Source organism: Pinus tabuliformis, chromosome 2_2 (assembly GCF_031772625.1).
Source record: "Pinus tabuliformis cultivar Carrire ecotype Pingquan chromosome 2_2, CPIR1, whole genome shotgun sequence".
In the NCBI taxonomy this organism is placed as follows: Eukaryota; Viridiplantae; Streptophyta; class Pinopsida; order Pinales; family Pinaceae; genus Pinus; species Pinus tabuliformis.
This window is the reverse complement of record NC_142300.1, coordinates 561,337,535-561,356,227: the sequence shown is the minus strand read 5'-3', so window position 1 is coordinate 561,356,227 and position 18,693 is coordinate 561,337,535. Positions and strand designations below refer to the sequence as shown.

Sequence of the window (18,693 nt, the reverse complement as noted above, 5' to 3'; positions counted from 1 at the left end):
CCCCGCCGGGCACGGCAAAAAATTAACCGTAGACTTGGGGGCGTGACACATGTTGGTCGTTGCCTTTTGTTGCATGTCATGTCTGCATGTTCGCTCGTCGTGTTGCACATGTTCTGCCTGTTATGGTTGGCGCTGGGGCGCCCCATGAGGTGGGCGCGCCTGTGAGCACGAGTCCACAAGTCGGTCGCTATAAGTTTGCGACGTGCATTCCTTTCCTGAGTCACGTGGCTACCTCCACTATATCGTCCGCACCTCTCAACTTGTTGTCCAACGCATGCTCATCTTCAAGTTGCCTTGTCGCATATGTGGACACCCTGCCTTCGTGCGGGCGGGCCTGCCCTGCACTCTTGCCCAACTCGGCCCAACTTCGGTTTTTCGACTCAGGCGCGGGGCCCTGACACACTAGGTGGCCTCTGGCGTGACCTTGGTCCATTATGTTTGCTTCTTCATCGAACCTATTCAAAGGCATGAGTATCAGAGAAGTCGCAGGGATACATGTGCATGAACCAAGTGAGACTGGTGTTGAAGTAGTTGGCGCCCAGATGTAGAAAAACTCAGCGCTATCTCTTGTTCAGATCCATCTTCGAAGCCAAAATCCATGGAAGGAGATGTGTTTTTTCCTCCACATCTGCAGTGAATGTGAGGGTGAATCCTCTTCGGAAGTTTGTCGAGTCGTCCAACTTATCTATGAGATGCCCTTTCACGCAGGACTTTTCCAACCCACTTCATCTGATTCCGGGGATTCTTCCCCTTCATTCTCAGCTTGTAACGACCCTCAGCAACATCACCGATCTCTATGTACCCTTCTCTTTTGCTGCGCATTTCGGCTTGGCCTGGCCATTCTTCCGTTTCTTTCCCTTTCCAATGGCGGGAGGAATATGGGGAAGATTAGTGTCATCCCTATACTTAACCATAACATCCATGGCAACGTATGTTGAAAGAATGAAGAGCACAGGATGGCGCAACGGCCATATTTTGAGAAACGTCATGGATGCACTGGGGTTTCACATACAAACTTCATAACACTAAATTGGTACATTTAAAAGACGATTCACGATTCATGTTTATTCTGAGATGACTTAAAATGACAAATTCTAAAAAACATCTCAAATAAAACCGGAAATGAAATCAAACAATTTCAAAACCTTAATTATTTAGAATAAGACAATTAAATTTACAAATTTTTCAACCATCATCATCTTTATTATTATTGCAGATTTTGAAAATATCTTTAAATCCGAAAATAATAGCAAAATCAGTTATTTGACTTTTGCTCTCTCCATAAAATTCAAAACTATTCCCAAGTTATGCACTCAAGATAAATTCAACAATCTAATTATAATAAAAGAATTAAACTCCATTTAAATTGGTACATTTAAAGGCGATTCACCATAAATTCAACCATCTAATTATAATAAAAGAATTAAACTCCATTTAATTGGTACATTTAAAGACGATTCAATGTTTATTCTGAATAATCTATTCAACAACCTAATTATAATAAAAGAATTAAGCTTCATTTTAATTGGTACATTTAAAGACGATTCACCATTCAATGTTTATTCTGAATAGATTATAATAATATCTTAAAATAAGGTTGGAAAGGAAATCAAACATTTCTAAAATCTGCAAAATTCTCAATGAACATGTTGAAAATACTTTTACCGAAATTAATTATTTGACATTGCTCTTATGATGAAATTCAAAAATATTCCCACAATAAAGTCAGCAATCTAATTATAATAATTAAACAATTAAACTTCAATGTCAAATTTGGACGATTCATCCCCACAACCCCACATTTAAACAGTACCGTAACCTATCCACGTACTAATGTGTCACCCATCACAGAACGACCGACTACATTACTAAAAATATTTGGTCGAAAGGAAATTAATTTTATATATATATATATAATTGGTATTAAAATATAAAAGGATGATTCATTATTCATCACTCATGAAATCCACATTTAAATAGTAATGGAAGATATATCCACTCACTATCTGTCACTTATCTCACTAATATATTACTGAAATTTTTTGGTTTATAAAAAAGACTTTTATTTACTTTATTAATATATAGAAATTAGTAGTAAGCTATCCGCTTACTAATTTGTGTATCACCCATCCTAACTATACATTAGGAAAAGTAAAATATTTTATCCGTCACCATCATAGATGTACATTATTAAAAATATTCTATTCATATATATATAATTGAAAGTATCGCATAATAAGTTATTAAAAATATTTAGTTTACACAATTATTTTATTTTTAATTATTTCATATAAAAATTAATATAAAAATATTTATATATAGTTAAAAAGGTTAAAATATTTTTTATTAAAATAATTTATTAATATAAAATTTAAAAAAATTGATATTAAATAATGTTAGTTTTTTATATATTTTATTTATAATTAATATTAGTTATTTTATTTTATGATTATTATTATTATTTTCTAATATTATGTTTTAGTTTTAAATTACATACTAAATGAATTACAGTTTCTCATTATATTATAATATAAGGAGTATATATTCTTGAAAGAAGAAAATATGTGTTTGGGTGTATATAAAAATATTTTAATGAAGAATACTACAACTTGGCGAGATGGATAGCTAACCTAGCCGTGGTGGATTACTTTGATGACTCCTTACAAGGCCATCAGATATTTATGTCTCCACATCATATTCTCTCACTTGTCAAGAGATATCAAATTCAGTGGATGACGAGATAATACAAAAAAGCGCTTAGGTGATGCTAAAGGAGTCAATACTACCTTTTTGTGTGGATTTGAATCCAAGGATTATATATTAGATCTTATTCCACTAACTCTAGGACATCTCAAGTCGTGTATAATGGATCCATTGTCAACTATCGTGAGGGTCAAATAGTAGGGGGTTGGTGGGGTAGAGTTGAGGGATGATAGTGTCTTACTCTTGAAGGTTGGTCAGTTTTTCGAGCCACATTTAGTGTATCATCTAATAGATCTACATTGTCTTGGCTCCATCACTTCTATATCTCGATCAGTAATATAAGCTAAAGTTTTTGTTGTATTGTTTCTAGACTTAGTTGTCCTACAGGAAAGTGAGGGTTTGTTAGTAAAAAGCCCTAAGCCTAAAAAGAGATAGAAGGTAGTAAAGAACAAACGGGGGTGGGTTTCATTGGTTGTGGGTAAAGATGTTTCACTCAGCCATATTCTAGATCTGGTTAACACGTCTTTGGTGGGTAATTTTTCAAGACTTCTTTGGTTTCTTAGGTCTATTCTCTAGTCTTAGGTTATAGTCACATCTTTCATTGTTTGATGTAAGGCTCATGTGGGTTTATTAAGAAATATAAGGAAAATTCCCTAAAGATCCTCAAAGGGATCTAGTTTATAGATAGTTCCCATGCTCCCTCAAGCCCTGGTGCACTTTACCTGATGCTTCCTAAAAAACATTAGAGAGATGCCCAATTTGGGTAAAACTCTTAGGTATACCAAATGGAATTATCCTTGGAATAAGCCAATAGGGCTATTGAAAACCTCTTCGGATGTTCCACTTTAGCAGATGATAACCTCATTAATAGTTTAAAGCACTTGCTAGTTTAGGTGTTGATTGATCTAGACCTTTCTAAGGGGATTCTTAAGTTATTTAACATGTTTCTAGGGAAATATTGACATGCTTAGCCTTTGGATTAATATGGTCATATCTAGGTAGAGTGTTTCAAGCCCTTTTCATAGGAGTTTTGGAGGATCATTCCAAAGGAGAGTTCTACGGTTTTTGGGGTCTTTAGGTCTCTGTCTAATCATGATATTCATATGGAAGAGGCTAGTTCTATTAGATAAGAATTCTAGAGGTGGTAATGAGTAAAATAATATTAAATTTGTGAACTTCTCAATACAATTGATTGAAGGGGCTAACCAATACAATATATGATCAAGGGGAGAGGCATTGGTCATATAGTATAGTCCTTTGGGAATTTTTGGTTTTGACATATTGTAGGACATAAAATGTTTGTTGGTGGGTGAGAAGTCTGCTTTGAGACATTCCGAGAATGTGTGGTGAAAATAACTAATCAAGGAAGACATAGGTTAATTACTAGGGCGCTTAGAGTAGGCGAAGCCTATTTATGCTAATGAAGGTACTCTCCAGGAACATGTTTGAGGTTATGGGTCCTAGCTAAAAAATTATCCCTAAAGAGTTTAATTGAGGTAGAACGTCATGTTGTTATAATTCTTTAAGAGACTATAAGGTTGGGAGCCCCATTAGTATTGAGGTTGAAAAAACTATACTAGGAGTGTGGGATTTTTTATTAGTTGATTTTATTTGTTTATTCAGAGGGATTATAATGGGTTTCAACTATGATGTATATTTTATCAACTCTTTTTCCATTTTTTTCTAGTCTATGTATAGAACTCTTCATTAGAATCTTGGTGTTACTTGTCATCCTACTCAACATCTATGATACATATGAAGATAATAAAACATTTTAGGATCAAATTCTATAGTTTCAAGTATGTAATATGATGGTTTAGTATTTTTGTTCTTGTTAAGGGATGGGAGCACTAATTTTCATCATACATATATCCAAAATCTAGAGAGAAAGTTCCAAATTAGATACCATGATTGAGTTTTTTCTTAATTGGTTTAAGGCATTGCATTTGGTGGATGTCAAACCTTTGAAGGTGAAGGCCACTTGGTGAAAGGGTAGAGTAGGGATTAATGGGATATTAAATAGGTTAGATAGGTTTATTATTGATGAATACCTCTTTCTACAAATTTATATGGTTTGGTCATGGGTTTGCAGTAATAAGTTTTCATATCGTTTCCTAATGTTGGTGGAAATTGAATTTCCAATGAAAAATCCATGGTTTCCCTTTAAGTAAAATATTGGGCGGGTTTTTGAGAATGAATTCAAGGCTCTAGTTAAAGATAATTGGTGTTCTTCATTTAATTCACTTAGTTTATCTACTTTTAATTAGTTTGAAAACTTGCTAAAGGAGGTAAGAGAAAATGTTGTGGCATGGGCCTCTTTTAGGATCTGGAATAAAGATTCTCATTTGAAAGAAATGCAGAATAGTTTGGATAGATGTTCCTTGGTTTATGGGGAGATATTCTGAGTGAGAAATATATGCAAAACATTAAATATTTGAAGTCTAAAATAGATGAAATTTTATTGGACAAAGAATGTAATTTAAGGCTAAAAATCTAGGAAACTTGGCTAGCACTAGGTGACAATGATACAAACTATTTTCATTATTTCGCCTATAATAGGAGTATATGAAACATGATTTACGAGGAATTATCTAGGGATGGAAGTCAGGTAAGGGACTTCTATGGTTTAGAATCTATGGTTGGCATTCACTTTGAAGCTCTTTTAAGGATCCTATTGGTGCTAATATTGCAGAAGTCCCAAAAGTGGTCTCCATTTTTCCTAGGATATTGATGGAGGATATATGTGAGAAAATTTAAAAGGAAATGTCAAAAAGGAATCTTATGGATACTCTTGGATATTTAGAAGAGGATAGAATCCCTAGTATAAATGGATGTATGTTGGACTTTTATCTATATGTGTTTGATCTCCTAACCAATGACCTTGATTGGGTTGTAGAGGAGGCTCGAGTAATGGAAAATAACTTGGAAATTTGAGTGTGACATTCCTTTTTACACCTCTTTTAATGAATTATATTTTGGTTCTCTCTGTAACAACTTATATAGAAGTAAAATTAAGATTAATATCTTTGAGGTGAAACCTGATTTTGTCTAGTTTTGTGTCAGTTAAGAAATTTAGATTCTTGGAGGGAAGGTAGATACACAAGGCCATCATTTCAACTCAAGAGGGCATTCTTCTGATAAAAATAGATCACCTTCTTGCCATAATTCTCAAGATTGATTTTTCGAAGGCATATGATAAAGTGTCCTATATCTAATTTCATTTTTTATCACTTCCATCTTGGTTTTTATTTATTTCTAGTTTAGTGGATAATGGGGTGTGTCTTTGTAGACAATTTTGTAGTGCTTATCAATGGGTTAGTTTCTTTTTTTGTAAAGCATCCTAATATGGGGTTACCCATTATGACCTTATCTATTTCTCCTTATAACCAAGGCTTTCAAACACTCGATTTAAGATGTTAGAAGAAGGAGGTTAGTGATTGACATTAAACTAGGCAGGAATCTTTCCTTGTCACATTTACTTGTCATGGATGATGTGTTATGGTTATTCTTTTCTCTTAGTAGGGGTGGTCCTAACATTAGGGATATATTGTAGCTCTTATCTAAGGCTATTGGTATGGTGTAAAATTTATTGAATTTGACACTATATAAAAAAAAACTGAGTGATGAACACTTGTTATAGTTAAAGGACTATTTTCCTTTTTATCATCACTGTATTAATGCAGGGTTTAAATACTCATGGATTAATTTGAAGCCTAGTGGTAGTGTCAATTTTGATTGTTTTTTTTAATTAGAAAAAGTGGATAAAAATTTCTGTTTGTTGCAATAAATGGCTATCACAAGGTGACTCACTCATCCTTGTTAAATTAGATTTGGAAGCAATCATAGTCTACAATAATACTTTGCCGTCCATTCGAAAATTGGTCTTTGACAAGTTTAGGAAATGTTGTTCAACTTCCTTTGGTAGGGAAGTTCAAAATATAAGGGTTCCCATTGGGGTAGCTATAAGAAATTGACTTTTCCTTGAGATATAGGAGGTTGGGGCTTAAAAGACATTAATCTCTTTGGGCGAGTCATTACAGAAAATTTATTGTGGAAATTTATCTCTTAGAAGTGTCTCTGAAAAAAAAAATGGTTCAAAATCTTATAATACCTAACTCATTGATAGACTATATTAGGAGGGAGAATACAAGCTTCCATAATGTTTCAAATAAATGGAAGGCATTGTTCTTAGCGATTTTGGCATTGGGAGAACTTATGTATTTTAAGGTATGGGATGATTAATAGGTTTAAGTGGAAGGGATACAATTATGGGTTCAGGTAAAAGCATTTTCTTAGCACAAAAAATAGTGCAAATAATATTCAAGATATAGGGAAATTTACTTTAAATAAAACTATTAAGCTAGAGGTATCTACTCTCTAGAGACACCACACAAGATCTTGGGTTGGAGGGTGTTCATGTTGCGATATATAATTATTTTATTGAAAAGTTTAATAATTCACTTCTTTAGTTTTCTACCAAGAAAAATGCTTTGACCGAGTTTATAATGAGACATGGGAAACGTACTCGACAAAGCTAGGCTATAAGGTGGTGGTTAACTAGGGTAGGGTGAGGATCAAATGGTGTTCAAGAAATATCTAGAGGACTAATTCCCATACCAATGTAGTGCTTCTCATGTGTCTATCTCTTTATGGTAAGCATTTAACTTGGAGTCAACTAGTTAAACAAGGGAGGAGAAGGTCTAGGTATTTTCCTTTTGTGCCAAACTAGTAAATAGAGTAAATAAGCACCTCTTCCTTCAGTCTCCTTGTTAGATTCAGTTTGGAAACATTTGGATAATTTCATGGGATTTCAACATTATGGTAGGGTCTCTTTTTAGATCTAAGTTTGTAGAAATGATATAAAAAGGGGGGCCTAAATAAGTGGAGGGTGCTTCCCTACCTAGCATAATGGGAATTTGTATTTCAAGAATAAGTTTTAATCATTTTATAGTAATGTAATGTGTACATAGATTATTAATTAAAAAATTGTAAAGAAATGGAAATCACATACTACACAGAGATTTACCTTGGAAACCTAAATCAAGGAAACCAACAAACTATTTAGAGGCACACCTCTAATTTTTATAATTAATCAACTTCAATGCTTACAATACGATATATAGAATGTTGTGGCATACAAAAACCATAATCCATTAGGAAATATTAAATTACAACCATAATACCTTGACTCGAATTTCAAAACCATGGGTTGAACCACTATGCACCACAAAATCACCAAATTTGAAATTCACCTCTTGAAAATCACCCAAAAGCAATGCAAACAAGTATTTGATTTTTTTTATAAATATTTTTTTTATTATTTTTATATAAATTGTGGGTTGTTCACATGGGGGCTTCACTGGGGGAGAAATATCATACCACGTGGGTTCATATTGGAGGATATATATTGAGGAAAAAATGACATAATATATTGGGGGATATATAGGGGGTAAAGGGTTTTTATATTGGAAAATATAAAAAATGGAGCTCAAAGTTAATGAAAAATATAAAAGGGTATAAAAAGTGTTAGTGAAAAAATGAATACCTACAATATCTAGTGAAAGTAGGGGTTTTTTAAATTGGGAAGTTGTATTGGGTTCATATTGGTAGGGGGTTAAATAATGTGATTTTTAGAGGTATTTTCCAATATGTAGTCAAATTAAGGGTATTGTTTAATATGCCACGAACGCATGTGATATGTCAAAGGTTCGCTGAGTGAATCCCCCGTGGATGTTCCCCACCTATAAACCCCTAGTATAGGTAGATTGTCACCCTCTTCCTATTAAACATCCACTATATATGAAAAAATGAATTGCAAGGTTGGCAAGTTGTGGAAAAAATATAACACATACAAAACATTGTCCTAGTTGTTATTTTCTTTGCATATAAAGGGTTTCCAAAGTACTTGATAAATAATCCAAGTTGGCAATCCACACTGTTTATCTACACCAAGATAATTTCTAAGTTCTCATAGAATGTTTTAATGATACATGTAACATTCTTTAAAGTATCCACCTTCACTAGAAATACCTTCTTATCTTCAACCAGGAATCCCAAAAAGTGATATGGAACATCAATATGATTTTTCTTAACGTGATAAGATGAGTTCTTTGTTATAAGGCTTGCACTCTAGTAGTCACATTCTAACGTTATAGCTTCTTATACAAACCTAGCACTTGAAAAAAATGTTTGTAGCCATATATATTCCTTACCTACATGAATGGCTAGAATTTATTAAACTTTGTAGTTGAGAGTGCCACTAAAAATTCCCTCTTAATCACCCAACTAATTTCTTCTACAAATATGTCAAGCACATTACCACTTTTATATATTCTACAATCTATATCTCTAGCCTTATTAGCATAACAAAATCCATCTATGTCCGACACTTCATCTTCTCAGGACTTACTTGGAAACAAATTCGACAATATGTAGTACTACACAAGTACCTAAAAACCCTCTTTATATTGGTCCAATGATCCTTACCTAGTTTTGACTTACACTTGCTCAAAACCCCCATTTCATGTGTAATAAATAGTCTAGTATAAACCATTGTGCACATCAAACTGTTGATAACACTAGCATATGGAACATTGGAAATGTATTCTTTATCTTTTTGTTTCTTGGGATGTTGATATGTGGATAGTTTTGAACATATAGGAATATCGACCTTTGATCAATCTACATTCTTGCATATTAAACCTCTGAAATATCGTCTCAACATATTTTCTCTAATTCAACTAGAGTTTCCTACCCACTTCCCCAACCCACTTCATATGATGCCAAGGATTCTTTTGCTCCTTCATTCTCAACTTGTAATGAAGCTCAACAACATCACCAATCTCTATATATCCTTCTCTTCTACTGCATATTTTAGCTTGGCCCGACCATTCTTCTGTTTCTTCCCCTTTCCAATGGAAGGAGGAAATATGGGTAAGGTTAGTGTCGTCCGTATACTTAACCATAACATCCATGACAACATATGTTGAAAGAATAAAGAGAAAAGCATGGTTTAGTGGCCATGTTTTGAGAAACATCATGGACACACTGGGGTTTCACATACAATATTAGTAACACTAAATTAGTACATTTAAAGGAAATTCATCATTCATGTTTATTCTTATTCTTATTTAGATAAATGATTTTTAAAAATATTTTAAAATTTGGAAAGGAAATCAAATAAATAAACAATTTTTAAGAATATTTTGGAATTTAATAGATGAGATTAGAATGGAAATCAAACAATTCCAAAATCTTAATCATTCAATCATATAATAAGACAATTAAATTTGCATAGTTTTAAACAATCATTTCAATCATCAACTTATTCTCAATTATTCACTCATATAATAAAATAATTAGACTTGCATAGTTTTCAACCATCGTCATCGTTATCTCTATCGCAAAAATATCTTTGAATCTCAAAGATTACAATAAAGTTGATTATTTAACATTGCTACAGTTCATGAAATTTAGAAATATTCCTAAAATTTAAAATCAAAATAAATTCAAAAATATCATTGTAATAAAAACAATTAAATTCACAAATTATTTAATTTTAATGCACGGGTTGTACCATTTATCATTCTTAAAATATGTGTGATTAAATACCAAATTTAATTTTCAATTGCGATATAGATATATATATAGGGATGATTTATTATCCACCACTCATGAAATCCTCATTTAAATGGTAATGGAAGCTATCCACTCACTACTCTGTTACTTGTCTCGCTAATATGTATATGTATATGATTTATTATCCGCCACTCATGAAATCCTCATTTAAATAGTAATGGAAGCTATCCACTCACTACTTTGTCACTTGTCTCGCTAATATATTAGTAAAAGTTTTTTATTTATATATTTTTATTATTATTTACAACTGCTATATTAATCTACATAAATTAATAGTAAGCAATCCACTTACTAATCTGTGTGCCACCCATCCTAATGATACATTAGGAAAAGTAAAATATTTACCTACTTACTACATTGTCACCTATGATAGTAAGAAATTATTAAAAATATTCCGTTCATAAAGGATTAGGATAGTTAATTGTTTATATATATATATATAATCGAAAATAACTCTGGCCTATCTCAAGAATAAGTTTTTAAAAATATTGTTATTTTTAATTATTTTAATTTATATAAAAAATAATATTAAAATATTTTTATAATGGGAAAGGTTAAAACATTTTATTAATATAAAATTTAAAAATTTGATATTTTTTGTGTAAGTCAGATAGATATATTATGAAACAAAATATAGTACAAAAAATCTGCGGTTGCAGATCGAGACCTGAGGCAGCCAGGTCAATAGACACAAGACAACAGCGCTACGACAGCAAGAAACTATGATAGTTCAAAAAGCTAACTGCACACCACGCAGGGTGGCCTAGCCATTTATCTGCTACGCATATCTATAACACAGACAATTCTTGAACTGCATCACTGTAACTATCACACTATCAGGATAAGACAAAATTACAGTTCAAGAGGTCCACCGAAACAGACAACAAACAAAACCAAAGAAATGGCACATGCATTCCCGAATTACAGCGGGGGCATCCCGAACCTACTTGCAATGTCCAAACCCTGTTCCAGGACGTGCTTGTCCACTCTTTCCTGCAGGGATCGGTAGTTATGAATTTCCTTCGGTGGTGCTTGCTGCTTGCTATCGGAGCTCGGAGGATCCGGACTCAACGTTTGCCGGAGAAGTTTGATAAGCAGTGTTAATTTCTTATCGACAGTTTCCGCAACATCATGCACAGCCGAAATCTTGTTGTCCAACGCTCCGCAAATCTCAATCAGACTTTTTAATTGGGCTTCAGAGATATGGTTTTCCCCTTGAGAGTTCTGGTTCCCCTTATCCTTGGAATCCAGAGCTTTCGCCAAAAGGGTCTTGATCCGCCAGCTTTCTACTTGTGTGCGCACGAATTGAGTAGCGCGCCTGGATGTAGTGCCTGGGTCCATCAACCAATCTACCTCCCTTGCGATGTCCTCCTCATCACGCAGCTTTTCCTCCTCCTTTTCCGCAGCCTCCATCTCAGCAATTCTACGTTTGTTTCTTGTAGTCGTTCGAGTTTGATACACGCTCCTTGCATCCCGGAGCTCCTGGTTTGCATTGATGCTCCGACAATTCCTAGTATCCATGGCTTCTCTGTTACCCGTCGCTTGAACAGCAGCTCGGACTCGAGAACAATTGTAACCCAAAGTAATGCCCTTAGAAGGAGTAAATGAAACATTGCCCCAACTATTTGTTAAATAGCTTTTCGCCTTGAGGTTTCCCACGCTAAACCTCACCTCCCGAAACGTCGTGGGAGTACTGTTATCATAGTTCCTGTGGGTGGCCGTGAATGCTACGTGATGTCTCCTGATATGCAAATAAATGTTGCTCAAACCTTGATGAATAGATTTGTGCCAAATGTCGATCCTGCTGAGGGGGCATCTGCAGTAGTCTCTTCGAAATATCAACTTGAAGATGTGATCTCTGCGCACCCTCTGTTGCCATAAAAGCATTCGCCTGGCTTGTCCTTTCGACCTGTGCCAACCTTCGCCACTCATATCGCCTCCCGAGTATTTCATTTTGAGGGACCGATATAATCTGCCGTCTTCCGGTTAAGCCCGGTTTAAATTATCCACGTCCTCTCTTGCCAGCTGTAAGCATCTCTCCTTGAGACGAGGACAGTCCACTTGCTGCCAACAGCTGTCCCATCCCCTGTCTTGGTTGTCAATGCTGTAGTTTGCCAAGTAATCAGCTAGCCCATTTGCCTTACACCTGACCGATTGAAAGACTAATCCTTTCATTTCGCCGATTAACTGTGCAATGTTCTCCGTCACCTTGGCTAGCCTCCAGTGTCTCGTGGCTTTGCATGCCTGAGTGCCTCCCTGAATTTTCTTTGCGACCGAAATCACCAGGGCCGAGTCGCCTTCTACCACTGCATTGCCTGTCGATAGATTCCTTAGAATTCTCAACCCTTGTTCTAACGCCGCGAACTCCATCTCATTGTTCGTGCCTTCCCCCAAGTCTCTGCAGTAAATATGCACAATTTCTCCTTCCTGGTTTCTAATTACACCTCCAATGCTAGCTATCCCGGGGTTGCCTCTGGAGGCACCATCAAGATTCAGCTTCAAACCTCCCTCAGGCGGACAATTCCATCTATCAGCCTCCAAGTTTGGTTGTTGCTGGTGTCTCGGCATCGTGATGCTGTGGTTGATTTCCAGTTGAAAGCACTTCAAGATATGTAAGTCTCGAGCCGAAGGCTTTTCGTTGGGATCTATCTTGCACTTTGTTTGAATCAATTGTTTAATGTTTGTAAGAATAGTTACTTTTGAACGCTCAATATTGCTGTGTTCATCCTGAAATACCCTCCTGTTGCGCTCTTTCCATATTGTCCACAATACAAAGCCTGGCGTGGCTTTCCAGATGTTATTAACTCTCTGGTTTTTGGAGAAATTGTTTTGCTAGTTTAAAATCGTGTTTTGGATAGACTCCCGATCTCGGTCCGATTTCCATAGAATTCCCTCTATCCAGTTCCATAGATGGTTTTCCCAATCACACGAATTAAATAGGTGGTTTATAGTTTCTTCTTCACCTGAACACATCGGGCATCTGGAAGGCCCTTCGAACCCTTTCCTGCGCAGATTGTCCCATGTCAGGGTTTTGTTTCGCATTAGTAACCATAAGAAGGTCTTAATTTTCAGCCAAAATAAGCTGTCCCACACTTTGTTGCACCAGGGCGTTGCTTCCTCCTGTTCTGCCTTTACTAACAGTTCCCTCGCTTCTTTTAATGAGAAATTTCCATTTCCTGTCATACCCCATCTGAGCTGATCCTCTTCCTCTGTTTTCCTTATCCTTCTCTTAAGAATCTGACTGTAGAGTTGTTTTATGCTTTCATTTCCCTCAATGTTGTTATCAGCGTTGAGATGTATCCAGTCTCTCCAGTTTGCATCTCTGCTGCTCAGGTCCCAGTAGTGGCAGACTCTGCTTCTGCCTTCGTTCTGGCTGATCTGTTTGAGATGAGCTAACTCTGGGGTGTCTAATTTGGGGGATTGTTGCCATGCATCTTCCCAAAACAGGGCTAGCCTGCCATTGCGTATTTCCGAGAAGCTATTTTCCTGCACTAGGCTACGGTTTTGTCTTGCAAGATTCCATATGGGCGAGCCCTCTGGAACCTCCTGCAATCTTATGAGATCCTGATAGTTACAGTTAGGGATGTACTTGTGTTTCCAATGTCTGGCCCATGGCAAATTGGGCTCTTTAATCCATCTCCACCATAGCTTTGCTCCACAGGCTATGCTGACAACCTCTAGATCCACTAGATTTAGTCCCCCCACATATTTCGGCTTGCATAATTTGTTCCAGGCTACTAACGCCCATTTTCTCTTGTCCCCATTCCCACTCCATAGAAAGGACCTCTGTATCGCTCTGATTTGTTGAAGAATCCCTTTGGGGGCCGGTAGCATGGATAATAGGTACTGCGGTATAGACTGTAACACAACCTTGGTGAGGATTAATCTTCCCGCAAAGTTAAGCGCCCTGTGAGTCCAGTGTTTGCATCTGTTTTCCATATTGGCTATAACCTTTTCCCAGTGCACTTTTTGACAAGGCCGCAGAGTGAGGGGAGCTCCTAAATATCTCGAAGGTAAACTGCCTATCCGGAAGCCTAGAAGTTGAGAAAGGTGAGCTTGAATAGCATGATGAGTGTTGAAGAAGAAGATCGTAGATTTGGAGAAGTTAATCTCCATTCCTGAGGCTCGGCTAAAGAGATCTAATATTTCCTTGAATGCCAAGGCCTCTTTCACTATAGGCTTGCCGTGTAACATTGTGTCGTCCATGAACTGCTGATGGGTAGTAGCAGGAATAGAAAGGATTGGTTGAAGACCCTTAATTGCCCCTTCAGCTTTCTTCTTGGCTATAATTCTGCTGAGACCCTCCATGAGGATAACGAATAGGAAAGGGGATAAAGGATCGCCCTGTCTTATTCCTCGCGAAGGTGAGAATGGTTCAGAGGGGGCTCCATTGACTAAGATCGAGAATCTCGAGGATTTGATGAGGGCCAGAATCCAGTTAACCCAATGCCTGTTGAAACCGAAAGCATCCAAAATTGCTTCGAGGTATTGCCAGCTCACCTTGTCATAAGCTTTTGATAAATCCAGCTGCATTAGCATCCCTGCTTTTTTCCTTGAATGGAGAGTGTGGATCATCTCTTGAGCAAGGATAATGTTGTCTAATATCTGCCTTCCCTCTACATAACCCGATTTCTCTTCAGAGATGATGCCCGGGAGAATGGGCTTCAGCCTATTGGCAATAACTTTTGATATTATTTTATAGATGACATTGCAGAGAGCAATAGGTCTGAACTTTTCAGGGGTGTTAGCTTCCTCAACCTTAGGAATTAGCGCTATGAAGGTTGAGTTAATGGATTTGAGTATGGTTCCAGAGCGCCTAGAGTCCTCTACCACCTCCCAAATATCTTGCTTCACAATATTCCAGCAAGCCTTGTAAAAATTGATTGTAAACCCGTCCGACCCAGGGGCTTTATCATTTGGCATGCTTCTTACAGCTTCCTCTACCTCTTCCAATGTGATTTCTCTATTAAGGGCCCAGTTTTGCTCCGAGGTTACAGCTTTAAGAATGGCTTTTAGAAGTTCCCTAATGGCTTCTCCTCTGTTTAACTGCGGTTCCTGTGCTATGGATCTGAAATGAGCTGAGAGAAACTCTGATATGTCATGATGGTTCTTAATTGACTCCCCAATTTCATTTCTCATCTCAAGAATTTTGTTTGAACTTCTGTAATCTAGAGCAGATCTGTGAAAAAATTTAGTATTCTGCTCTCCCTCCTTTAGCCACTGAACCCTTGATTTTTTCCTCCAAAGGATTTCTTCCTGCCGACATCGACTGTGCCACTGTTGCGTTAGAGTTTTTTCCTGTTCAATGTATTCCTCACTACTTTGTCCAGCTGCCCATTCTCTGTGAATTTGTTCCAACTTATTTTCTATAAAGGTTTTTTCCTTGAAAATATCCCCAAAAACTATTATGTTCCACTCTTTTATCTTATCTTTAGTAAGTCTTAGTTTTTTCTGCAATTTGAACATTTTAGAGCCCTCACCCTCCATAGGTTCTAACCACCATTTTTCTACCATCTGAAGGAAGCTGGGATGATCCAACCAAAATTTTTCAAATCTAAAGGGTTTATTCCTTGGTGTGCCATGAATATCAGCTATGAGCGATATTGGCCAGTGGTCCGAACCTCCACTGGGAAGGATATCTGATTCAACAAGGATACCATCCAACATGATGCTCTCGGAAACCAAAAATCTGTCCAAGCAAGAGGCTATCATTCTATTTCCCCCTCTTCTATTGTTCCATGTGAAATTGCCACTCTTGGTGTGAATGTCTACCAATTTAGCATTCTCAATGAAACTAATGAAAGACTCCGCATCCCTATTAAGTTTCCTAAGACCCCCTTTCTTCTCTAGAAGGGTAGTTATCATATTGAAGTCACCCCCCATAATACATTTGGACATTGGGTGCCTGCTTATGAGCCTATTTAAAGAATTCAGGAAACTGATTTTATCCTCTATCTTCTGAGGTCCATAGACATTTACACATAAAAAAGATTTAGAATTACCTGTGGGTTGAGCTTCCACAGCAATGAAGTGCTTGTTCGCTTCTACAGATAGTATTTGAATTTCTCTTGTGTCCCATAGAGTTGCCAGTCCTCCTTCTCTGCCCTGACTTTCAACTTCTAGAAAATTTATGTGCCTTCCTATCTTCTTGGTTATCCTTGCCATACTGGATCCATTGCATTTGGTTTCTTGTAAGAACATGATTTCCGGTCTATATTTCTGGAATTTGCGTTTCAGCATTCTGTGCTTTGCTTGGCTGTTTAGCCCTCTTCCATTCCAAGAAATGATCTTCATGATAAACTTGAGGGGTTATTGAAAGGACGGGAAGGCGCTAAGAGCCTTCATTTTCCCTGAGTTGATCATTATCATTCCTAGCTCCTGCAGAGCTTCATTGCTTGTCTTTCGGCCCCTTTTCTTCTTTTGCCGTGAGCTTGATGAGTTCCATAGAAGACTCTTCGGGTGGAGACTATTACCTCTTGCGATGCCTAGCTTTCTATGTTGCCTTTCTAGAGCTGCTTTCTGCCTTGCTGTAAACAGATCACTGATTTTTTTGATTTCTTCTTCTGGTACCGTTTCTATACCTTGATTTTTCCAATTTTCCACTATGGCAGGTAGATTCATCCCTTCCCGGGCTAAAACTTCCTCCAGCTCAATGTCCTCGCTCCCTCCATCACTGGTCAACATGTCTGTATCCTCCTCCGGCTCTTCTGGTTGCTCCCCCATTTGGACTTCATTGTTGTTTTTGTCCTCTTCCTCTTCTTTCCTGGTTCGTTCCTCCTTGTCTCTTGGCTCCTTATCTGCTGCTTTGGTTTTCTGTATCTCCTCTGAGTCTGTCTCCAAATCCAAGAGCTCAAAAGTATTGCTGTTGTTGTTTCTTTCTATTCCTGTTCTGTATGCCCTTCTTCTGTTGGCTCTCTGCCTTGACTTCGGGGTTATAAAGTTATCTTTGCCTTTATTTGCTGGTTCTATTTTGATGTCCTCCTCCTTCTTGTTCATAGGGCATTCCCTTATTAGATGTCCGTGTTCATGGCATTTCCGGCAGCGAAACGGTATCTGCTCATAGTCTATTGCCTGAAAATAATCCTCATCCCTGTATTCGAGCCATAATCCCTCGTATAGTGCCCCTGATACATCCATTTCCACGCATATTCTTGCGTAGGAGGTGTATTTCTTCTGTAATGTTGCCTCTGAAGCTTTAACAAAAGTCCCCAACTGGTCTCCAATCTGCTTTAGAGCATTCAAACCCCAATAATCTATCAGGAGAGAAAACAAGCGGATCCACACTGGAACCTGAGTGAAGGATTCCTTCTCCGGAACAAAGTTCGGTTTCCATGGTCGCATGTATAAACCAGCTGAGGCCATGAAATACGGGCCTCCATCGAAAATCTTGTCCTTGTCTTCCAGGTTAGTAAACACAACTGTAAAAAAACCTTTGGCTCCCAAATGCAGTTTAACATCTCCTCTGGGCTTCCAATGCTGTCTGATCCACTGACACAAGGCTCTTTCAGTTGGCCACATTCCCATGAACTTGCAAATGACTGCATGTTCTGTCATGTGCTCTCTATAGGCTTGTATTTCTGGATCTGTTATTACAACTCTAAGACTATCAGCTTTCCTTGGTTTACAAATACCGTTTTTTGTTGAGTCGTTGTTGGGGTTCGAGCTTGTGTCCCCTTCCTTCTCTTTGTTCCCCCGCTTGCTGTCTGTGGGCTCCCCGTTTGCTCCTTGTTGTTTTTCCTTGTTTCCTGTCAGATTTTGTCCTGAAGCGTTTCTGTCTTCATTATCTTCCAAACCCTCATCTTCTTTGCCTTGGTTTATTGTATTACTGCTTGGTTCATTGTCTTCCACTTGTGTTTTCTCCTTGTTTTTCCCGCCACTCTGCTTGAGCCTGTCATTCCCGGGGATTCTGACTCCCTCCTTTGCTTGCTGTCTCTGTTTCTGCATGATTATTTGTTTATAGGTGGGGGTCCCAATGGACCCCTCTGCACCCATCTGGACAGTCAGCTTTTGTCCCCTTCTCAACAGTGCTGCTATCCGTGATCTGTTCCTTTCCAGCGCTGATACTGTAGCAGTTACTCAGAAACCCTTGTTTCCGCCATGGACTCCTGCATGGTTGCAACTTTCTTTCCAATATCAATCTTAAAATGTTTTAGTTTTTGATATATTTTTTTAAAAAGTTTGGTAGGACTTTTCTTTTCATTATCATAAAAAACAGACATATTATGCCTATACGCCAAATGGTTAGGTGGCCTTAATCTGCCCAATGGGAAACTAGGTCTGTTGGCCACGTAACGACATGATAAGCAAACCAAAAACAAAATAGAATAAGTCTATCCATCCATGATAAAAAAG

At 37.3% G+C, this 18,693-nt stretch overlaps 1 protein-coding gene across 1 annotated transcript; it reads right to left on the bottom strand.

Moving 5' to 3' along the window:
• Nucleotides 1–455: 455 nt before the first annotated feature.
• Nucleotides 456–9,743, bottom strand: LOC149193880 (uncharacterized). Its single transcript, XM_089407471.1, is given in 3 exon segments — nt 456–706; nt 5,009–5,017; nt 9,458–9,743. Coding segments are annotated over 3 exon segments (546 nt in total).
• Between the last annotated feature and the right edge of the window lie 8,950 nt (nt 9,744–18,693).